Source organism: Nicotiana sylvestris, chromosome 10, assembly GCF_000393655.2.
Source record: "Nicotiana sylvestris chromosome 10, ASM39365v2, whole genome shotgun sequence".
Taxonomy (NCBI): Eukaryota; Viridiplantae; Streptophyta; class Magnoliopsida; order Solanales; family Solanaceae; genus Nicotiana; species Nicotiana sylvestris.
In genome coordinates this window covers 33,906,828-33,931,767 of record NC_091066.1, presented here as the reverse complement: position 1 = coordinate 33,931,767, position 24,940 = coordinate 33,906,828, and the positions used below count along the sequence as shown (strand labels likewise).

At 41.3% G+C, this 24,940-nt stretch overlaps 2 protein-coding genes across 2 annotated transcripts; both read right to left on the bottom strand.

Annotated features, from left to right (window-relative positions):
• Positions 1–8,860: 8,860 nt before the first annotated feature.
• LOC104225960 (1-phosphatidylinositol-3-phosphate 5-kinase FAB1B-like) lies at positions 8,861–19,222 on the bottom strand. Its single transcript, XM_009777837.2, has 11 exons — positions 18,011–19,222; positions 16,172–16,900; positions 15,374–15,527; positions 14,946–15,290; positions 14,018–14,779; positions 13,595–13,926; positions 13,086–13,212; positions 12,828–12,995; positions 10,774–12,288; positions 9,853–10,119; positions 8,861–9,577 (listed from the first exon to the last, which is right to left on the bottom strand). Exons 1-11 carry the CDS (start codon positions 18,601–18,603, stop codon positions 9,257–9,259), a joined length of 5,313 nt encoding a protein of 1,770 aa, XP_009776139.1. The 5' UTR covers positions 18,604–19,222; the 3' UTR covers positions 8,861–9,256.
• Positions 19,223–24,253: 5,031 nt separating this feature from the next.
• LOC138879169 (uncharacterized) lies at positions 24,254–24,673 on the bottom strand. Its single transcript, XM_070158761.1, has one exon. It carries the CDS (start codon positions 24,671–24,673, stop codon positions 24,254–24,256), a length of 420 nt encoding a protein of 139 aa, XP_070014862.1.
• Positions 24,674–24,940: the final 267 nt, after the last annotated feature.

The following is a 24,940-nucleotide window of genomic DNA, read 5'->3' as shown; positions in this document are numbered from 1 at the left end:
AATAACAAGCTTGGGGTATTTCTTATGATCTTTTATCTGCTTAAACCTATGTCAGGCGGACTCTCCAAAATGTTGCCGCGACAGCGTCGGATCCTCCAAAAATACACTATTTTTGGAGGAACTGACACGCACCTGGAGATATTTTTGGAGAGTCCGAGCAACATATAGGCTTAAACTCGTATCAATTTGTCGAGATTAATATTTTCTTTATCTTTGTTTATTATCTTTCTTCTCAGAACATATTGATTCGATCACATAGATTGGACCAAGTACATACGTTGACCCTCTATTTGCTTTGATATTGGTAGGTATTTGAGGATAAGTCGACGGGTTGTAGTTTGTTATAGGGATGAGAACGGAGAGATCACATGCGAAGGATATGATCATGAGGGCCCTCGTTTCTGCCACCAACAGCCAAACTCTTGTTGTAAATCAAGGTATGTAACAATATTAGTCTAATGACTAGTATTGATGAATATAAGAATTCATTTAGCGACTCACCATAACATGCGTTGAAGGGAGCCTTGGAGCAACGATAAAGTTGTCTCTGTATGACCTATTTATATTGGTCAAAATCTGACTGCTGTGGTCGACCCAATCGGGACCACGTCCAAACAGCGGGATAAGAAAAGACGCCATGACTTACTCCAAACACGTATTCACAGAACGACGAAAACGGACGCGGTATGAAGGGGCTATGGCCCGAAAACAAAGCGAGTACTCCATGACTATATATACAGGGAGGGGATCTTCCTAGAAAGGGGAGCTTCTCTCTCTTCCCTCTCCTCTGTAATCTCCTTAGTAAAAAGAAAGCAAAACAATCTTCCATTGATTATGTACAACAGTCATCTCCACCGATTGGTGAAAGAAGAAATGAAAGACTTCAACAATTTATCGCTCTTATTTCATTTTATGTATCATTTTTTGATTTGTTTGCAGATATGGAGTTTACTACGTTTGACTAAGATTTACCTCTTCATCTTCATTAATTGATTTAATCAAAAAGGTTTCAATATCTTTTGGTTAAACAATTTGGCGCCGTCTGTGGGGATTTCTTAGTGAAAGCTTCCTAGTATCCTCCAGATCAAAAACAGGAAACATGATCGCCCACCAAAGAGAACAGTAGGTAAACCTCACACGCCAACCTAGATTATGATGTCACATACAAGAAGAAATTACAACCAACATCCTCCCCTGCACGCCGGGCAGCCCATGAACCAGCCAAAACGAGCCTAACCCGCACAGGACAAAGGCGCAAAAAAAGAGAGGGAAGAGAGAACAGAGAGCTGAATACGGTTACCGGATTCAGAAAACATCACCCCCATCAACTATTAAGATGCCAAGCAAAGCAAGAAACGCCACAGATCCACCTTCATTCGCCAACTCATTGAATCGGGATAAGGAGAATATCATCCTGGCCCACCTTTTGTTGATTGCTCAAACAAGAACGCAGGCGCCACGCGGGCGAGCGAGCGAGCTAGGGAACAATCCAACTTGAGAAGGGGAAATTACTACAAAACGACCGAAACATCGTCCACTAGACAAACCCAACTCCTAGGAAATGATACCCCTTAAGGGATACCCCTTCCCCCTCGCTAAAAAGGCGTCCCAAGAAAGCCTTCCCGGGAACTTAAAGATCGGGACGACGAAGGAGAAATCCCCAAGGTCGAAGCGTAATTATCCGTCCCACCCATCAATGACATCTCCAGACCGGAAAGCAAAAAGGCTAGACAGGGAAACTCTAATATGTGCGTAAAACGAGTGTGAGCAAAGCAGCAGCGTTTTCTACTCACCAACATCGCACTCCCCGTTACAAATAATATCAGGCGAACTGGGAATCCCCCAAAAGAAACCTAACTCTCCGAAAATTCGTGACTCGCAACGGGTTAATATTTCGACGAAAGTTCTAAATAATACCCTTAAGGCCAAGGGCCTTCGCCAAAGAGATGAGTTCGACTTCAATCGAACAACGACGGGTTAATATTTCGATGAAAGTTCGAAATAACACCCTTAAGGACAAGGGCCTTCGCCAAAAGAAGAGATCGACCTCGATCGAACAACGACGGGTTAATATTTCAACGAAAGTTCGAAAAAACACCCTTAAAACCAAGGGCCTTCGCCAAAGAGATGAGTTCGACTTCAATTGAACAACGATAGGTTAATATTTCGACGAAAGTTCGAAATAACACCCTAAAGGTCAAGGGCCTTTGCCAAAGAAAAGAGTTCGACCTCGATCGAACAATGACGGAGTAATATTTCGACGAAAGTTCGAAACAACACCCTTAAGGCCAAGGGCCTTCGCCAAAAAGAAGAATGCAACCTCGATCGAAAAACGATGGGTTAATATTTCGACGAAAGTTCGAAAAAACACACTTAAGTCCAAGGGCCTTCGCCAAAAAGAAGAGTTCGACCTCGATCGAACAACGACGGATTAATATTTCGATGAAATTTCAAAATAACACCCTTAAGGCGAAGGGCCTTCGCCAAAAAGAAGAGTTCGACCTCGATCGAACAACAACGGGTTAATATTTCGACGAAAGTTCAAAAAAACACCCTTAAGGCCAAGGGCCTTTGCCAAAAAGAAGAGTTCGACCTCCATCGAACAATGACGGGTTAATATTTCGACAAAAGTTCGAAAAAACACCCTTAAGGCCAAGGGACTTTGCCAAAAAGAAAAGTTCGACCTCGATTGAACAACGATGGATTAATATTTCGACGAAAGTTTGAAAAACACCCTTAAGGCCGAGGGCCTTCGCCAAAAAGAAGAGTTCGACCTCGATCGAACAACGACGGATTAATAGTTCGACGAAATTTCGAAATAACACCCTTAAGCCCAAGGGCCTTCGCCAAAGAGATGAGTTCGACTTCAATCGAACACAACGGGTTAATACTTTGACGAAAGTCCGAAAAAACACCCTTAAGGCCGAGGGCCTTCGCCAAAAAGAAGAGTTCAACCTCGATCGAACAACGATGGGTTAATATTTCGAAGAAAGTTTGAAATAACACCCTTAAGGCCAAGGGCCTTCGCCAAAAAGAAGGGTTCGACCTCGATCGAACAACGACGGGTTAATATTTCAACGAAAGTTCGAAAAAATACCCTTAAGGCCAAGGGCCTTCGCCAAAAAGAAGAGTTCGACCTCGATCGAACAACGACGGGTTAATATTTCGACGAAAGTTCGAAATAACACCCTCAAGGCCAAAGGCCTTCGCCAAAGAGATGAGTTCGACTTCAATCGAACAACGACGGGTTAATATTTCGACGAAAGTTCGAAATAACACCCTCAAGGCCAAAGGCCTTCGCCAAAGAGATGAGTTCGACTTCAATCGAACAACGACGGGTTAATATTTCGACGAAAGTTCGAAATAACACCCTTAAGGCCAAGGGCCTTTGCCAAAGAAAAGAGTTCGACCTCGATCGAACAACGACGGAGTAATATTTCGATGAAAGTTCGAAACAACACCCTTAAGGCCAAAGGCCTTCGCCGAAAGGAAGAATTCGATCTCGATCGAACAACGACGAGGTAATACTTTGATGAAAGTTCAAAATTACGCCTTTGAGGCCAAGAACCATCGCCGAAGAGAGAGTTTGAAATATCCCTAAGGCCAAGGGTCATCAGAAAAAAGAAAGGAAAAGAAAGACTGGGACTTATGACGGGATAATACTTCGATATAAGCCCGAAAGTAACATCCCTACGGCTAAAGTCGTTATTAGAAAAAGAGTTTGATACCATTCGGACTATGATTGGACAGCACCTTGACACAAGTTCGAAAACACCATCTCGCCAGCCAAAGCCATCATCAAGGTCCCATTCAACCCGCATGACGCTAAATTCCCAAAGAGTAGGGAACTCGTCATGCGGGAATCTACTTCTTCGCACCAAAGTTATGAAAAGCAAAACAGGGAAAAAGTACATAAGGCATATAATAATGAAAAATTCCTCTTTATACAAAGTCACTGCGCAAACAGCCGTAGATTACATACATCTAGAACTAACAGAGTCTAAAAAAACAACAACAAACAACGAATAAAAAAAGTGATAGAAAACAGACAAAGACAACAATTCTTTCACTCAGCGTCATCATCGCCACCCTCTTCACCACTATCTCCAGGAAGTCCTCCCTCGTCATTCGCGCCCTCATCAGCTTCCGGCGTCACGGAGCCATATCCACAATTAACATGAGCCTCTCGTGCCTTCGCCTGTGCTCCTTTATATGCGGCCTCGGTAACATTGCCCGCCTCCCACAAACTCTTATATATGTCCCGCTGGGCTTCAACATGAATCCAAAGTTCGTGCAAATGACGGGGAATAGTGGCGGAGGAAGATTTGACTTGAGCCAACAGTTGCTCCTTTTCGGCCTCAAGGGCAGCGACCCGGTCTCCTAAGGACGACATATCCCGGTCGATCTCACCAATATGCTCCTCGAGCCTTGCTTCCCTTAGTGTGGCCGTCGCCCTCTCCGACTCCTGCTCGAAGCAGAGGACCCGGATAGTGTTCTCTATAGCCGCCGCTCTCGCCAACACCGCCGACCAGACGGTCTCGATGTTTTCCAACCCGGCAACCTTTCTCTCCAACTCGGCCAATTTTCCCATCCACTACGCACTCATCTCCTCGACCTTGATAAGATTCTGATCCATCTCAGACTGCATCGACCGCAGCTTCCCCTGAAGATATTCACACTCTGCGGTGACCCCTTTGCCAAACTCAAGCTCTTCGTCCTTTGCACGATGTTGCTCCTCGAGTACGCTCTTACTGCGAATAGCCTACATCAATTCCTGATCCCTCTTCTCCAATGCCTCGCCAAGAGATCTATCACCAAGGTTTGCCTTCAGTCGTCGTGCATCTCACGACACTTGTTGCGATAGCACCGATACTTCTCCAACATCTTCCAGAAAATCTTGGCCCGAATATCAGCCCTACGAGCGCTTTTAATTTCCACCATGTACGTCTGAAAAATGAGAAAATGGGTTAAGACCATATCACCGAGAAAAACGAAAGGAACATGAAAAGAAAGTGCAATGTACTCTCAGGCCCATAGCGGCCACTTCATGCATCAAGTCAATATCAGAAACGTCCCGAAGAGCCGCGTTCTCGGCAATGCCGAACTGCGGCACTAGGTCCTTCGTGACCCCTAGGAGATTGATATCCGATGAGATCTCAAGAATACGGGACGGGCTTCCCGCATGAACCACCGAACGGGTAAGACCCTCTTCAAACATCCGAACATCATTGGGATCAAGGTCAAACTAAGATTCGTAGTCGTCGACCACGACACCCTTTCCCCTCTCTGCGGCCGATGAGGAAGCACGACCCGACACTAAAGATGAAGGCCCGTCCAAAGCAGCAACAATGGTCTCAAGAGTTTGACCCCCCGTCACAGCAGGCTGTCGGTCAATCATAGCGGTCGGGACCTCCGACGATGGGGCAGACACAACGGCTGGCTCTAACTCCACGGGTGGAGTGGCATCAACTCCCGCCTTAGACCCCGTTAGGGGAAGGCCTTCCTCTAAATATATCACGGCCGCAATAGACGCTTCAGACTCCACATGCTGCCTCTTTGACGGCCTTTCCCCTTCTGCGACACGGGAAAATTCCTTCGCTGGGTAAGTGACTGGGGTCAGAGTCCTAGTTCAAGGGGTAGCCTCCGTGCGTACGGCCACAGCCGTAGATTCAACTGAGATGGCCCTCGACGAAGGTCGGACAGTAGATGTTGAGGCAGGGCGAGCATGTGATGTAGGATGACGAAAGGCTAGTGGAGGAGCCCTCGCTCTCCGCACTCTCCCTGACATCGACGAACATCACATAAGAAACAAAGTAAAAAGGGAAGGAAGAAGAACAACGAACGAAAATGATATTACTCACCAATAATGGGCTTGCGTCCATATTTCTCATAGAAGGACGACCATGTGCGGACCCCCCTCCCCTCCCCGTATAAGGAAGGATGGCGTTCACCCACTCGCGAATACCATCAACAGGTGCAGGAGGCAGTTTCGCGACTGTAAAAACACAAACAATTTTAGTACTACTCAAAGGAAAGCAGTCGGGTATCATAAAGGCCCAAAGTATAGGGACTTACGTGCAAAGTTCCATTTCTCAGGGAACCCCATAGGATCCGCCACAAGATGCTCGATCCGCACATAAAAGTAGTTCTTGTAGAAGTGGCGGTTGGCTCTGTCGTCCATCTTTACCACCAAGCTCTTCTACCCTCGGTGACGCATGTGAATTATCGTGCCACGAATGAGTTGAGGGGAGAAGATATTGAGCATGTGCCTCAAAGCGATCTCATGACCGGCAAGCTCCGCAAATTTGAGCAGCATGAGGAACAATTTATACAGGTACGTCGTAACTTGAGTCGGGCATACCTCGTAAAAGAAAAATCTACCACCAAGAGAGGGAGAGGAAGCGTGTAGCCAACAATAAAGGGGTGGGCGTAGAACGCACAATACCCTGGGCGGTAAAAATGGGCTTTGTCGTTCCCCACCGCCGACAGTATTTCGACGTAGTGAGGAATTCCCCACCTAGCCCTCAAGTCTGCAATCCCCTCCTCATTTATGACGGAGGAAGCAGGTTCTGGTTCCTCCCCGGTGGGACTGTGGAAATCATTTCATGCTTTCCCAGGGCGAGGCAAGATCTCAGCCACCGATGGTGCCTCCTCATCTTCTGCCACTTCTACTCCTCCAGTGGCTAGAACATCACCTTCCGACGCTGGAATTGCGTCGGGGAGGTCAACGTGAGAAGAATCACCAGCCATTTGTATCAGTTTGATAAAAGAAAGGAGTAAAGAAAAGAAAAGATGAAAGTTCTTGGCTAACCGGAGAAAATCAAGAGTCCGAAGTATCAAGAGAAAAGAAGATTCGCAAAGTTCTTTCAAGTGAAGGCAATGAAGTGTGTCACTTGAATGGTTTATTCCTCCTATTTATAAAGGACATAAATTCCCCAAGCACGAAACCCAAGAGTCGCCAATCGAAGCTGATGGGGCACGAAACGGTTCAATCCCCTGGGAACATGTGCCATAATGGCGACAACTACGAACAACATTTCAAGTTAAACGATGTTTCGATTTCGAAACGGCCGCAACGGTTTAGAGATATCGAAAGGGTGTTGTTACACTACTTGATTCTAAAAATCATACCCAAGGGTAGACAGTCAGATTTCTCTTAGATAAGCGAAAATCATCATCTGTCTACCGGGCCCAACAAGGGACGACCCCGACAGACAGAGGGACTAATTGTATTGGTCAAAATCTAACCGTTGTGGTCGACCCAATCGGGACCACGTCCAAACAGCGGGATAAGGAAAGACGCCATGACTTACTCCAAACCACGTATTCACAGGACGACGAAAACGGACGTGGTATGAAGGGGCTATGGCCCGAAAACATAGCGAGGACTCTATGACTATATATATAGGGAGGGGATCTTCCTAGAAAGGAGGGCTTCTCTCTCTTCCCTCTCCTCTGTAATCTCCTTAGTAAAAAGAAAGCAAAACAATCTTCCATTGATTATGTACAACAATCATCTCCACCGATTGGTGAAAGAAGAAATGAAAGACTTCAACAATTTATCACTCTTATTTCATTTTACGTATCAATTTTTGATTTGTTTGCAGATATGGAGTTTACAACGTTTGACTAAGATTTACCTCTTCATCTTCATTAATTGATTTAATAAAAAAGGTTTCAATATCTTTTGGTCAAACACTACCTATAGGTCTCAAACCGTGAAAGCAGCTTAATGTTTGCATTAGGGTAGGCTGTCTACGTCACACCCCTTTGGGTGCGTCCCTTTTCCGGATCCTGCATGAATGCGGGATGCCTTGTGCACGGAACTGCCCTTTACTATAACATTTGTTAATATACAGAGATGAAGAGATCATATCGCTCCTCCAAAGATGCTGCTGCTGAGTAAACAGCCATTTTGTGCATTCTCAAAACAATCTCATGATTATCAGAACTTGACACTTCTGACAAATAACACAAGAAACAGAACAAGAATAGTCTGTTTATGTACAGCTTATGTATTCATTCCCCTCTATTCAGGCTCATTGTCGTTCTAATAGTATATTTTAACAGGAAGAAAAGGGACAAGGACTTGCCTTTTCCTGGTGCAGATGTAAATTTGGAAGTGTACATTTTATGTATGAAAATTCATTTTGCACTTTCCACTCAAATGTTTTTGCTTTCAATTACCCCTTTTTAATATTGGGCAAAATACAAAACTAGCCGATCAGCCAAAACTAAATGCATTCGCTAGCCAAAAAGTGTATATTGTCTATTATATATATATATATAATACCCATATATAAAAAAAATACATTTTGTCAGCTATTATTTTTTGGAGCGGCTAAAAAATACATTTCTCTTTAAAATGTTTGTATCTTTTTTCTTAGAGGGATCCCACTGGCTACTCGTTTACAACCCAGTTTCTTCTGAAAATACATCAAGATTTAATCTACATGTTGTCTTTAACATAAAACAGGGAATGTGCTAACGGGGCAGCCCAGTGCACTGCGCTCCCGCTATGCGTGGGGTCCGAAAAGGGCCTGACCAAAACAGTCTATTGCGCTACCTTACCCTGTATTTTTGCAAGAGGTTGTTTCCAATGTGCTAACGGGGATAGAATTTAAAAAATGACCCGGAAAAATTCAATACACTGCAAATAATCCGAAACGAAATAGATCATACAGAGGAATTGGTCACCAGATGGGATGTGCTTCAAGCCTTCAACAACTAACTAAATAGATTTTCTCTGGTTTCCACAGTAACACAAGATCAGAAACTTATTACAGTTACCTCTATTTCCTTATTTTCCCCGATCGTACACAAATCAATAGGAATACAATAAGCATACACACCAATCCTATCAGCAGGAAAAGAGGGGGGAAAATATCTGTCAAAATTTAATAACAAAATCATGTACAGAGTTCATCAGCATAAACTTATCAAGAATCATGCTTTGACCAAAAATTGCAATTGATCCTTTGTAACTCATGTACAACTTGGTTTCTACACAAGGAAAGAATCATAATAAAAAAGAAAAGATGTACAAAACAATCGCCTTTAAGGTAAACCTAATTTTCTATGCAGGAGAAACCTGTCGCTAGAACTATAAGTCTATAACCCTCCATCGACGTCTTCTAACAAGTAATCATGTGTTCCTTCATTAAGGAGAATACCCCCGGAACTGCATATATCAAAAGAATTGAAAAAAAATGGGGAGAAAGATATGACCTTAGGATATACAAGCAAGATATACAAATCATTCCGCAGATTTTCCACTTTGCATGTTCTGTAAATCATTCTGCGACCTGTTGGGAGTAATTGTATGAGGTGACCAGTGATCCGGAACCATAAGAAAATAGGTGGTCATTGCTTTCCGGAACCTCTTTTTGTATTGCTTAGGTGAAATTACAGTCGGAGACACGTTCTTGGGTCCGCCAAGGATGCCAGAGGCCTTAACCCATGTCTCTAGGTGCTTGTCCCATGTATACTGCCTCATAAAGTCAATAATCCCAAGAACAAGTTCATGTTTCTCTTCGTCAACCCCGACTAATAGTGAGTAATCCATCACATCAACTGACTGCAAGAATAACTACTAAATTAGTCCAAAACCAAAAAAACTCAGCTAAAATATACTCACATGTTTATAGGATTAGGCAACATATATAGTAGCTTGTTAAGTAAGAGGACAATGAAAGACTGCGTTATGAAAGACATTTGACTTCTTACTATGGAGTGTCGAAGAGTGACTAAATATCAAATAACCACATTAAAAGGAAAATTGGACATCATTGAGCTTTTCTGTGCACAGAGTTCAGAATAAATTCATTGAAATGAACAGATTCATTTACTTACTGCAAGAAAAGCAGTGTCATTCCAGACAGCTCGTTCCAAAAGTCTTTTGGCTTTGTTTCCAACAAAAATAGGCGAAGTTGGCATTGACTCGATCAAGTTCTGATCCAGCAAGACCTTATTGCTTCCACTACAATCGGGATTGTAACGAGACCTGGAAGATCCTTTAAGGTCATAAAGCCTCGTTAGATTCCTCCCAAATAGAAGGTTCTCCATAACTAGCACATCCATTTTAGATTCCTTCCCTCCTTTAAAATGCTTAGATGTCACCTTCACATAAACAATAGACTTTAATTATGCAAAACAACCAGATACTCATAATCATAGTTGATATAATGTCTTATGAAAATTCCCAAGAATATGAAGTTAGGGAATAATCAAGAAACTTATTATTTTAGTCTTTAGACACTAATTACACATCAAAGTTTGTCTTCGTAGAAGATAAATATGCACCCCATGTTTTGAGGTTAATTCACCCACAAGGCTATGGAACCATAACAACTATAACTCGAAAGACTTGGCCGACCGTAAAGATGACTATGTATTCATACAGACCATCATGCTCCCTTCTCAAGGCAAAGGGCTCATTTACCCAAAGACACCCGTGAAAATGGATTGTGCCTTACAGACCAATCCTAGTGAAAACTTCAGGTGAAAGTAAATAGGAATTCAAAACCCAACTGGTGGCTCAAATATGTCAAGTCAAACCATAAAACCAGGAATAAATTATGTCAAGCGCACCTTCCAAATGTGAGACTCGTCTTTGCCCCTTAAGAAATACTAGATTCACAACAAATGTCGCATTGTGCTGTTGCAGGTCTTTTCCCTTCTAAGACTATATCAATCACTTGGTATAACAAATGGCCTAATAAATCTTATTCACAAAATCTGAGAAGCTGTAGTAATTAGAGAATTCAGAAATACCTGATAGATCCCCAGAATTTTAGCCAGGCAAGTAGGGCTCCTTGAGCTTACTGATTCAGAAAGATATTTAAAATATGCAGGAGCAAATTTTATAAAGGATTCCAGCTCTGTCTTGGTCACTTGCTTAATAATGAATCGATCATCCAACGTTTTAGCAAAGAAAACATTGCTCTTGCCTCCTTGGGCTCCCCACTTCTTACAGCGACTAAGAGATCTTATGAAATCCATCTCAAATGGGCAACATATCCTCCTCAAAGCTTCAAAGCGCTTTGCAAAATAACAAGTCACTGTATACTTCACTTTCCCTAGTGGTCCATCATCTGAAAAGGAGACTCTGGCATGCATTGCCTTTGTGTATGAGAGTGGATCCAAAACCGAAGAGCTATGACTACTGGACGAAGACAAGATACTCTCATCAGCAGATCCGAGACTTCTGTATGATTCTAATACTATTTCATCCATAGACTGAAGGGACTGCAGACTTCCAGATTCTAGGGACTGCAGCGGAAGGTTAGAGTCCAAACTAGAAGATTTCTCTAGCTCATCAGCTAGTTGTGCAATATAATCCTGTGATACTAGTGCGTAAGATATAATACTAGTGGGCTCATCATCATACACTGGTATAATGGTATCATTAATCCCAACAGGTAGGAGCAACCTCGCTCCACCTTGGGCCTCTGACTCTCTAAATGATGAAATGTAGACAGGGCTGTACTCGCCAAGCGTATCCAACTTCTGAGCACTTGGTAAAAAGTTTTTGTTCAGTGACCGGTAAAAGCTAATAAAAGACATACCTAACCATCCCCCGACGTCTTCCACATTTTCAGAGCCTTTAGAGGATAAAGAAGGAGGAAATCCAGATGCCTTAGTTCCCCCATGTTCCTCACCAGGGTCTTCAATGTCCACTTTTTCTGCTAATCTAGTTGTTGAAGAATCTGCAGTAAGTGGTTCGGAAGATCTGCAAGTACCATCCTTCAGCACTCCGACAGCGGAAGTAGTTTCACCAGTCCAAGCTGCCTCAAGAGTATCTGACAAATTATCCATGATCGGGAACTGCCCGTCAGAAAGGGCTCTGGAACCCTCTATATTGGATTCCGCGGAGTTCAATCCGTAGAAGCTTTCTGTTACAACAGGAAGACCTGATGGTTTTTCAATTGCACAACTAGAATCAACGAGATCATCAGATCCTTGATGATCTGCATCCACATGATTCTTTTGGCTAACACCTACTCCTTCATTAGATGTTGCACCAACATTTGTAGTTGTAGAACGAGAACCAGAGACATTCAAACAGTCACTGGGCCTATCTGGATCAGTGTACTTATCATTACTGACCAGGGGTTTCTCTCCAGTAACGCAATGAGCCTCGCATTCTAAGCTGGCTGCATATACAAGTCGGTGATCCCACATATAAGACTGGAAAATGAGTTGTCTTCGCAACCGATTAATCTCGAAAATATCAACCATCGGCTGCACCTTTTTCGCCTCCTTGGTCAGAATTTTCTGGAGAGATTCCTGATAATACAGAATACCCAGGAAAACCCACAAAGAGCAAATTAACAATTGTTTTAAAAAATAATTGCTTTAAATCCCTAACATAAGTCAGACAATTAAGAATTCCAGTCAATTAGTTTACATGATGTTAGAATCATGATACACATGAAAGTTAAGTGTCAATGCAAAAGGTTGATAATGACGGCAAGCAAGTTAATTTCTGATGCATCAAAGCAAACGTTAATAGAATCTGCAACATGGGCAGTGAAGACAATTCCACCACTTTCTGTCTCCCAAGCACAAGGTGATAAAAGCAGAACTACTGAATCACAAAGAGACATATTTGTACATGGGTTGCAGATAACGAGAGTGAAAGAGAACAAACGGGAACTCATACTTAATTATTACGTCTACCAACACCCAACAAACAAACACAATCAGAGGTGTGGAGGGAAGGAGAGAAAGTGCTTTGTAATATAACCAGGACCATGTTATGCAGTTTACTTCTGAAAACTTTGCAGAAGCTAAAGATAATTAGTATTCAGAAGTGAAGACTTTACTTCAAATTCTTCTTTCTCCTTCTGCAGCATCCCTTCCAAAACAGCAATCTGACCTCTAGCTTCAGGTGCTTTAACGCTGCTGTTAAATTGACCAACAGATCTTTTCTCCACCAAAAGACGGATTGCATTCAGAACCTCAGAAAACAAACGTTCAGCTCGACTAACAACCTGCTTAAATTATTCCATGAAAACAAGTACACGGTGAGATTAGATGCGACTTTATACCACATTCAAAAGTCCAAACCACATTCATCACACCTCATTCACTTCTTGTTGTATCCAGTCCTGATTTTTCTCATAGTTGAAATCCAGCTTTGCAGGAGGAAGGCACACTGAGTGAACATCAATTGACGCATAGCGAAAGCAAGCAACCATTTTTCCGAAACTGCATGTGTCACAAATTTACTAACATTGCAAAAAGATACTCAAAAGTAATAGCCAAAAATGATGGATAGAACACTGCTACAGACACTTGAAATAAAAGGGGAACCATAGTTTTAAACACAGACGCCATTTTATGTAGATTATTTTCATGCATTGACAAAATAAATTGCAAGCTAGCACTAGACTATACCAACATGACAAAGAAGGGAGCAATAAAATTCAATCAAGAAATCCAAGGGAGAGAGGTACTGTTATTTGAGCAGAACATGACACCAACTAATCATGCCAACAGATTTAAATATTATGCATGACACCAAGAGAAGAAATGTTTGAAGTGCTCTACATTTATAACACTGCAGGCAACAAACAGAATGAGAGCATACCCATAAAACCGAAGACAATCTCTATGTAAAGAATGCCCGCAGCTAGCTACCCTGCTAGCAGCTGCATGGTTTGAAAAACTAAGTTCGAGAAACTTCCCAAAGGATAAGCCCCAAGCAGCATCGGACATCACTATTCTTTGAGTTGCTGGAGGAAAGCCCTTAACCCGTGGACATCTGAGGCACCTGTGCCACATCCATATTTTTCCTTCCCTTTCACCAGGCAAAAGAAACTCTGGCAGCTTCTTAACAGAAATAGTTAGAGTGCCTTGTCGATGAGTATAACACTGTACATGTGCTTCTGAAGGCATCTCACATGAACTACATCTGTAACTCTGCGAAAGAAACGGCAACAGATATTTTCAGACTCGTAATTATATTCTTACTGTTTCGGGCATAGATAGAAAGCGAAGAGGAGAGATTTACTTGATCAAACAAATTGTCTCGTAGATATCGACCCAATGGCTTATCAAAGTTCCCATAGTATTTGATCCGAAAGAGATGGGACCTTTCACAGACAGTTCCTTTCCAAACACATCGGGATGATAAGGAAACTAAAATGCTTTGATGGTCAGATGGGGACGGAGGAAACTCTTCCTTTGAAGAAGCTGGTTCATCGTGAACATGTTTTCCATCTAGTTGCAAAACCATTGGATTTGAGCCACTTTGGTTCACAGCCACAGCAATGCAATTTTGAACATTCTGTGACAAACAACCTTGTTCTGCATTCTCTGAAGGCGTTAATCTGGAATACTCTATCATATTTACGATACCTCTGTCCATAGATGCACCAGTTGCGGAGGGCCCACGGAAGGAAGTCTCAGTGCGTGCTGCAGTTGGGAACTCTGTCATACCCATTGGCTGAGCACAAAGGCTTGCAGCCTTGACCAGGTCTGATGTGGGAATGCTACCTGATCTCTGTGGTGCACCACCACATAGTGGTGATTGAGTTTTTTCAGTGGAAGGAAAGGTAAAACCAGGTATTGTTGAGATTGACCGGTCAATAGTTGATGATTTATCTGGAAGTGCTACAGTTATTGGAGAATTCAGAGGCAGTTCAGGTAGAGATGCTCCCTCATCAGCAAGAAAAGAAGTTTCCAGACCCAAATGATAAGCTGCAAAAATTGAATATTGAAAGACACGCTTTACTTTCTTCAACTCATCCCCATTTGCGCCACAGAGTAATACCTGAGACAACAAATATCAAGACAGCCAAAAAGTATTTAGAAGTCTATATATGACAAAATGTAATGTGTACACATTTGATGTCGTAGAAGTAATTTGGCCATGTTAAGAGACTGAAAACCACCAATAATTTTCTCATTATAGTTCTAGTAATTGACGACAGACTTACAGTGCATCCCAGTGGCTTTGGACAGCCTTCAAAGTACATTAGAGTCTTCACCAGCTTCTTTCCACTCTGCCCGGCTGTACCATGCTCTTCGAAAAACTTCTCAACATGGAACATGTCACAGTATCCCAATTTTTGAGAGGAGAGATGATCTATTGAAGGTACTATTTGACTACCCGTGCAGCGGGCTATACGCTCCAAAAGTGTCCTCTTGATATTTAAGACAAGTGATATGTCCTTTGCCAGGAGGTACTCTTGTGCATAGCGAGAAACAGATTTTTCCACCAGAAGAACATCTGGTTGGTGTGCATCAATTTTGGCAACAGCCATCTTGAGATGATCCATTTCCTGAATAGCAACACACATCTATAAGCACAAGAGCTAAACACTATCTGCTCCAAATATGGGAAGACAAGGTTATTCATCAAAACCTGCTGCAACAAAGTATCAAAACTTGATAAGTGGTTGGAGACACGCTGGTACTCAAGAGCCCCTCCAAGGATTAATATGCGAGGCTTCTCTATTTTGGACGTCATTCGTCGATGAGCTACGTTTTTCTTGCAGACAACTCCTTTCACCACCGCACTATTTAAGGAGGGAAAGTTTCATATTAAAGGAATATTTTTTAGGATGTATGCAACATCACAACAACAGCTACTACTACGCCTAAAACCCAAGCAAGTTCGGAATGTATGCAACATCGTAAAAATGGTAGAGAGTGCACAACAAGAACAAAAATGATTACTATTATTGACCAAGAACACACTCGCAAGCAAAAGAAAGCTGCCAAATGTATGTAATAAGTTGTTACCTAGCAAAACTATATCTAGTTTACAAAACATAGAGTGAAAAGCACAATGTCAATATCTTCATTGTTTCGTACTTTGTGAAAACCACTTTGACCAAATATTTCTCAAGGCAAGAATTTACAAGTTTCTAGGGACGTTCCCAAGTATCAAATAGAATTGTATCAATGAAAGACTCTAGTAATTTGAAGTTCCTTCAGAAATCACAGCAGACAAAAGGAAGTAGTGTGTGTGTGTGTCTGAGAGAGAGAGAGAGAGAGAGAGCATGTGTGCGCGGAACATGAACCCTTAAGAAAGCTCCTGTTTCTCCTATTTCAAAAGTTTTCTGTTGCTGCTTATCCTAACTAGTTACAAAAGAGGCAAGGATCCAACACCAGCTGAACAGCATTGTGTACAAAAATGAAATTTTTTTATTTCGCTTACCTGTCACTACGATGCCCAGATGCTACATATTTCACCTTTACGTATCCCCCAGGGTCCATCCCTCCGCCCTTGCTAGTGTCTGGTTTCAGAAGTGTGGCAGCTTCCCATGACAGGGATGTAATAATCTCCAGCCAACTCTCTTTTTCGTCTTCCTCATCGATGGCAAGTTTTTCAACCTCCATAAGCTGTGATACTAAAGCCCTGAAGTGGCCATCAACCACATTTTTCACAGCCTTTTTCTGCTCCTCATTTGACCTATCCCTACTTCTAAATTCACCACTTCCAAAGCTGCTTGATGACCGTAAACATCCCCACTCTCCTGCAGCATCCCCGTCCTCATCATCGTCATATAGAAGTGCTTCCCTTTCATCTTCTTCGTCTTCTGGTTCAGGTGGAAGCCACAGAACTCCATTGTTCTCAAAATCCACAGGTTCCAGATTAGCATCTTCTGCAACATTTAGGGATGAAGGCACTTCACATTCATCAGAGATGTCCTGTTTTACAATCTGTTGGACTTCTTCGGAAGCCTGGGAATCAAAACTATTGTGTAAGGAAGAGCTGCTCACACTTTTTTCATCCATAGCTTCTCCGTCAGCGTGTACTTTATGAGATCCATAGTCCTTTTTGATCTCGTCATACTGAACGTGGCCATAGTAGCCATTAACCTGAGGAAAATGCCCCTGGGAATCTAACTGGTAAACACCATATTCCTCTTCTTCATCATCACTCCTGATTCCACAATATAGCAACAAACAGTCAACTGATACTGAAACATGTTTGTGGACATGAGTAGTTGGAAAAACAGGTAACTAAAAATGCAACGCAACTCACAGAACAATTGGTTTGCTCAGGATAAATTAATCAAGGTGTGGCCTACCGGGCAGCAAACTTCAGTTATTAGTGCTTTGCCAAGTTGCTTCTGGTATCATTTCTTTTACCTGCTTCTGGATTACTTAAGAGAAGGAAAGGGATTTTCACTTATTGGGACAAATTGCACATTCGTTTTAGAAGGGTATTCAAATTGGTTAGAATATGTCCAGATACATCGTTGCCAAGAATATCTTCAGATTCATTGTAGAAAATCGTATAGGATAGACTAGAATATTGCGTCTTATTTAGGAGTTCATTTCGCATTAAGTATATTCGTTTTAAAAAAGTTAACATACTTATTAGAGTAGTTTAACAACTCTCATATTATGTTGAGTGTAATCATCAAGAAAACAATTTTTCTCTCCCCTTGTCTCTCTTTTCACATGGTAGATTACCCGTTCTAAACCTATTCCGTTACTTGTAAGTTTTAGTTTAACGTCCAAATGTGGTCCCAAAATTGGATTACATGTGCAAGAGGGGGTTGAATTAATAGTTGTCCAACATGGATTGTGTAAGAGCTTCCAAAGAGGTTTCTAAAGGTACTTTCTAATCCCTTGCTACTTTGGTTGGCAAAAACTTGATTTCATGAAAAAGCAAGAAGCAAGATGTGGTTGCGAGTGCAGAGCCAGAGTATCGAGCTACGGCTTTAGAACACATGTGCTTATGTGGTTGATTTCACACAAATCCTTAAGAGGATTCAAACATGCAATAGCATAAGGTATACCACAGAGTTAGGATGTTCATACGCTATCGAAACTAGGGGCAAAAGTGCTTTCTTCACTACTTAGTAAGAGATGCGCATAGTGTTTAAGGCAGTCTAGTCATTCACATTTGACAACAAAGAAACTCATAAATGGTGCTACTTTCCAAAGTCCAAACAACAATCAACGACAAAATAATAGTTGGTTTGATTTCTTTTTCGTTAATTTGTTCAAATAGATTAATAATAATAGAAGATGTAAGACGAACCTTGTTGTGCAAAATGCATATTGGTTTAGGGAAGGGTCCAAAACCCCTTTACTAGCAGGATCAAAGCTCCCTCTCGATGTTGCAACATTTTGTGTCTCTAGAGTAGATTCTGTTACAGCTGATTTGCATGGACTAAGTACCGAAGAGTGTGGCACTGAAGTAACGGTAATGCTACTGCTCTCACCAGTTCCAGTAGACTTGAAGCTAATAAAACTGGTTGCAGAAGGCGAAGAAGTACTCGTATGCAGGTTAGCAATCTGAGTTCTAACACTAGCCGCTAAACCTTGCTCCCATTGCTTGAAACAGTAATTGCAAACTCTGATCTTTTCCCACTCATCTTGTAGTGGCCTTGGCTCACTTGATGGTGCAGGAACCCAATTAGATGTGCACTTGCCACAGAATACTCGCCCACAAAGACGACAATGATGCCTACGGTTAAACAATGTGAACTGAGAATCACAATCATAACATACCCTACAGCTATGATCGGGCATCCAAAAATCCCTCGATACATTATCAGGCTCATGTCGCCAAGGGATCCACGATTTCAGTAACTTTAACAGATCAGAGAATGTCCTATTCGAGGCATCCATTGACAACAATAGAGAGGCCTTTGCCTCTCATTGCTATAACCTCATTCAGTAACAAAACTCATATCCAAATTGCTGCAACAAAACATCAGCATAGAGCCCCTGACAAGTGCCCAACATAGAAGATTCAACAAACTATTCACTGATTACAGAACTATTATCAATGCCTTAGCCTTATATCAGCATTTTCCAAATCAATATATATCAAAAATGGCTGGCTGCCAATAGGTTCCAATTAACTGGCATTAAATAGAATTCCTTTGAACTGCCCTCTGAATTAAAACACAAAATACCCACTTCACAGAATCCAATTCTTGATATGGTAATGAAATCAATTCAAAAAATCCCCCATAGAAAATTCAAAACACCCAAATTGGAAAGAAAGCCAAATAAGGAAACCCCAAATCACCTCAACAGCAAAAAAGATTGAATCTTTAATCTTTAATCTCTATGCACTAATAAAGGGGACAACTTTTCTTGATTAAAAAAATCAAGAAACCACCATTTTTGCTTCTCATCAATCAATCAATATATATATATATATATATATACCTGAATTAAAAATCATATCTTTCCAATATGAATAATTAAATAGCTGAATCACAACTTAAAATAAAGGACTATACAAAATCATTCGAAACAAAAATATTTATTAGGAATAGAAAAATGAACAAGAAAAGGACAGTGCCTTTTAATGATATAATTTCGGGGGGCCAAGTACCCTTTTGCAGAATCAAATGGGACCAAACAGATCAGCAAATGAAAGACAAATTTTATAACCAATTATATATAGCCACGTAGATAAATAGACCCCTTTTCAGGGGGTAGGTGAGTACGTCAATTCAATCATCCAATTTTACTCTTTTTTTTTTTCTTCTTCTTCTTCCAATTTTCAATAAATCCGCTGTTGTATAATTAGGTGAGTGAGTTTTTTTTTTAAGTTGCAAATAAAAATTTAATAATGATATCTGTCAGTCAAATCTTCTTTTTATTGTTTTACTTTAATGACCACCCTCAAGAAAGTCAACTTCCCCGAACCATAATTTGTTAGTGCCGGACATATATCGGGTAAAACCGATAGCCCGAACAGAAAAAAGTTCATCGTATTATCAGTATCAGATTATTGGGTCGATGGTTTGGTAACGGTTTTGTGTTTTTTGTGTGAAGATTGAGTGAGGAGAAAGCTCCGAGCTTCCTCCAATGGAGGTGGTGGAAGCTTCTCGAAGAGAGAGAGAGAGAGAGTAATGGAGAGGACAGTAAAGTCGGTCAAAACTGAAAATTATGATATTAACCAAAAACTGAAAATAATATTGTTTTCAATACATATATACAAATGACCTATTGTAATCCTAACTACCAATGACTAGCTAATAGTAATGCTGACTCAGCATTGATACAAATATAAATAATATACAATCTCAATATCCCCTCAAGTTGGAGGTGAAGAAGTCACACCCAACTTGCTAAGCACATAGTAATGTTTGATCCCAATAAGTGCCTTAGTGAGTACATCAGCAAGTTATTGTCCAGTGCCAATGTGATGTAGTGAAATGAGTCCCTCTTGGAGCTTGGTGCGCACAAAGTGGCAATCAACTTCAATGTGCTTGGTCCTTTCATGGAACACAGGGTTCCTAGCAATGTGTAGAGCAGAGAGGCTATCACAATGTACAGGTATGGGTAGATTGATTGACACAGTAACCTCTTCAAGCAGTCTGGATAGCCAAACAAGCTCACCAACAACCTTTCTAAGGGCTCTGTATTCTGCCTCTGCTGAAGAAAGAGAAATGGTTTCTTGTTTCTTGGACTTCCAACTAATTGGACTTCCTCCTAGGAACACAATGTATCCAAACACTGATCTTCTGGAGTCTGGGCAGGCTGCCCAATCAGAATCACAATATGCAGTCAGAGAAAGATCACCCTCATTACTGAAATAAAGGCCCATAGTAGGATCTCCCTTCAAGTATCTCAACATGTGATAGGCTGCCTTTAAATGGGGCTCCCTAGGGTCTTGCATGAATTAACTGAGATGTTGAACCCCATAAGCTATGTCTAATCTGGTGTTAGTGAGAAAATTCAACTTACCAATCAACTTCCTGTAGAAAGTAGGATTAGAAAGTGGTACTCCCTCTTTAGTTTCAATTTAATTGTGGGATCAAGAGGAGAAGTCAGGGGTGGACATTGAAGGCATTCATAGTCCTTCAATAGGTCCAAAACAAACTTCCTTTGAGAGACAATAATGCCATCTGACTTGTAAAGAATCTCCAGTCCCAAAAAATAGTGTAGTTGTCCCAAATCCTTGATTTTAAACTCATCATGTAAGAAAGCTTTAAGTTGGTCAATTTCTTCAGAATCAGTCCCTATGAACAACACATCATCCACATATACTGCTACAAAAATAATATAGGAGTTCTGTTTTCTGTAGAACAAGGAATAATCATGCATGGAGTGCACATATCCTCTGGAATATAGTACTTCAGTTAGCTTATCATACCACTGTCTACTGACCTGCTTTAACCCATAAAGGGATTTATTTAACTTGCACACTAACTGTGGGAAAGACACCTCAAGACCTGGAGGGGTCTGCATATAGACCTCCTCATGCAAATCTCCATGAAATGCATTATTCACATCTAGTTGTGAAATTTGCTACCTCTTCTTTGCTGCTATAGCAATGAGAGACCTCACAGTAGTCATCTTGACCACTGGGGAAAAGGTCTCTGTATAGTCTACACCAGCTTGCTGAGTGTATCCTTTAACAACCAGTCTTGCTTTGTATCTTTCTACACTACCATCTGCTCTATGTTTAACTATATACACCCATCTACACCCAATGGCTTGTTTACCCTTAGGTAGGGAAACCAGATCCCATGTCCTATTAGCATACAAAGCATCAAACTCCTGTGCCATGGCATTCTTCCAGGCAGGATATACAGCAGCTTTTCATATGAATTTGGTTCTCTATCATTGCAAATGTTTTCTATAACATACTGACTATTACGATGCATGGCATCAGAAATGATGTGGTTATTATTGGAGGACATGGCATGCAAAGAAAAGTTGGTTGTACATTTTAAATTTGGTATTTTGTAAACATAATCATTCAGATGTGAGGGCAATTTATGCTCCCTATTGGATCTTCTGAAGGCTATTGGTTCTGTTAGGGGCTGTAGGGATGAGGCCACATCTTGTAGTTGACCTACTGGAATTTGGAATTCATGAGTAGAGGATACAGGTGAAGGAACATCAGGTGATGTGTTGGAGCTTGAAGAGTTGGCACTTTCCTGATTGTTGGCATTGTCACTAATGTTATGATGCAGTTGAGTTTCAGTATGGTTAGGAGAATTCTCAAAGAATGGTGTATTAGGAAGGACAGATGGAATGTCTGATGTAGTGGAGTTAATAGTGAAGGGGAAAATTGACTCATAAAATGAAACATCTCTAGAGACATGTATTTTTCTAGTGGCCAGACTTAGTGCCTTGTACCCCTTTGTACCAAAAGGATACCCTACAAATACATGTGCGCTGGTTCTTGGTTCTAGTTTATCTCTGAATGGTTTTGGTACTGTAGGGTAGCACAAGCACCTAAAACTTCTCAAGTGAGAGTAGTTTGGCTTCCTTTTATATAAGAGCTCAAAAGGACATTTGTTCTTTAGAGGGATGGTTGGGAGTCTGTTAATCAAATATGTTGTTGTAAGGACACACTCTCCCCAATATTTCAGTGGCAATTTAGATTGAAAGAGCAGTGCCCTGGCTACTTCAAGTAGATATTTGTGTTTTCTTTCCACCACCCTATTTTGTTGTGGTGTATAAGGACAAGTCTTTTGGTGGTTAATTCCTTTGGATTGAAAGAAGGTGGCAACTTCATTGCTGGTAAACTCTGAACCATTATCAGATCTTATACATTTGACAGTTGTCTTGAATTGGTTTTCCACCATGGTTGTAAAGGCCTTTATTATTTGCAAGGCATTGCTTTTGCAGCTTGGGATGTGTGTCCAAGTGGACCTACTATAGTCATCCACCAAAGTTAGAAAGCATTTGAAGTTGTTGTGTGTTGTCACATGATAGGGTCCCCATAGATCTACATGAAGTACTTCAAAGATTTCAGTGGTTTCTGTTGTTCTTTGGGGAAAGGCAAGTCTGGATTGTCTGGCCATGGGGCAAATGTTGCATGTGAAAGACTATTTGTCAGAAAAGGTTATATGTATGGTAGGAATACCTTTCATTTTACTAAAGGGTACATGACCAAGTCTGAAATGCCACAATACATCTAGATTAACAGCATGAGATGAACCAGAAAACAAAGCAGAGTTACTGTCTTTATTCTTGATGCTGTGAATGGAATTATTTACAATTTGAAGTGAATTGAAAGATTGGGTTAGACAATGTACACCTCTTACGTCACTAGTATGAATAGAAAGACAAGAAGAATCACACTTCTGTTTGGAACTACCTTTCTTCAGGCACTTGGAGCAAAGGAAATACAAAAAATCCAGCAACTTATCAATCTCCAGAGGCCTCTTCAGTGAAGGGGCCTGCAGCAGACAGGCAGTGTCTGAGAATGATGCAATACATTTTAAATGAACTACCAAGGAACTAAGAGATACCAAATTAAATTTGAATGAAGGAATGAACAAGACTTTGTACAGGATGATTTCAGGTGTTAGAAATACATTTCCAATTTCATTTACTTTGACTTTATATCCATTTGGAAGTTTCACTAATAGAGGATAAGGAAGGTTTATTATGTTATGAAAGTAAGATTTATCAAAGGTCATATGGTGTGATGCCCCGAAGTCTAATATCCACAAGTCAGCCTTTGCATTAAAGCATCTACATGATGGATTGTCAAAGTCAATTGAAGAAGTGCAGGCAATCATACCTGCAAAGTTCATTGATGTTCCACCAACCATGTTTACACTAGCTGAACCTTCTCCAATGCTTCCCGTCTGGAAATGTTACAATAGGCTAACAATTTGTCCATATTGCTCCTTTGTAAGGTTGACATTTTGGCTTTGAATTTCTCCTTGAGGCTCCAGTTTCTCTCCTTCCTCAACACTTGTGACTGCATTTGTTGTGACATTTCTTCCCTTATTGAACTTTGTATTGTTGTTGTACCCTTGTGTACCTTGTCTATACTGTTGTTGTGGTCCCTGATTGAAGCTTTGAGGATAACCGTGGAGTTTATAGCACTTGTCCTTAGTGTGACCTTGACGTTTGCAATAATCACAGAAAGGTCGAGCTCTATTGTTCACACTTTGGTTTCCAGTTCCAGCAGAATAATTTGTTTTGAAATTCCTTCCTCCTAGGTTCGCATTCAGTGCTGTGGAATCAATGTCTAGTTGATTTCTGGGCCTAAACTCTCTCTGTTTCTATTTTGTATCAGAAGGGCAAATGTCTGTGCCATATTCGGCAAGGGGTTCATCATAAGTATGCTTCCTCGAACAACTGTATATACTTCATTAAGCCCCATTAAAAACTGTATGAGTCTCCTATCCTGCTCTGCCTTATGCATGTTCTCCTTCGCCCCACAAGTGCATATACAGCTGCAATGAGCCTTGACACTGAGAGTATTCAACTTCTCCCAGAGTTTCTTCATTTTCGTGTAATAACCAGTAATATCAAGCACTCCCTGACTTAAGTCGTTGATTTCCTTCTAAATTTGGTACAGCTTGGTCCCGTTCGTCTGATCATATCGATCCTGTAGCTCTTTCCACAACTCAACGGAATTGTTCACGTACTCAACACTGTCAGCTATATCTCTCGATAAGGAATTTAAAATCCACGAGGTGACCATATCATCACACCTTTCCCATTGGCGAAAGAGTGGAGAAGTCACAAGAGGTTTTTCTGTATCTCCAATAATGAACCCTAGCTTGTTCTTCACTAAAAGGGCTCTGAGCACACTCCTCCTCCAGAAGCGGTATCCAATCCTATCAAAAGGTACTGGAACTAGACTAGATCCTGGGCTATCGGAAGGATGTATGTATAGGGGACTCCCAACATCGATTGTGGTCTGCATCGTCGTTGTTGCTGTGGTTGTGGTCGCTTCATCAGTTTGATCCGTGACCGCCATGAAGATTTTGTGAGAGATTTGTGAATAATAGTCGGAATGTTCTTCGTGCAGCTGAGATTTCTTCAGTCCGCTAACGAATCGTCACTGAACGTGCTCGATCCAGATTTTTCCCCAAATCGTGATTATCGAAGGAGATTGAACAAAACACTAGATCGTTCGAATCGACTAAAAATAGTAGGGAGATATGATGCGTGGTCGTTGATCGGACCTCTGCTCTGATACCATGTGAAGATTGAGTGAGGAGAAAGCTCCGAGCTTCCTCCAATT

What these genes read in the sequence shown, in the direction of transcription:
- LOC104225960 (XM_009777837.2), bottom strand. Translation starts at nt 18,603, where the DNA reads ATGGATGCCTCGAATAGGACATTCTCTGATCTGTTAAAGTTACTGAAA. An exon ending in CAAAGCCACTGGGATGCACT is followed by an intron (nt 14,780 to 14,945) that starts GTAAGTCTGTCG and finishes TTGTTGTCTCAG; the next exon opens with GTATTACTCTGTGGCGCAAA. An exon ending in ATGACACTGCTTTTCTTGCA is followed by an intron (nt 9,578 to 9,852) that starts GTAAGTAAATGA and finishes TTATTCTTGCAG; the next exon opens with TCAGTTGATGTGATGGATTA.
- LOC138879169 (XM_070158761.1), bottom strand. Translation starts at nt 24,673, where the DNA reads ATGGCGGTCACGGATCAAACTGATGAAGCGACCACAACCACAGCAACA.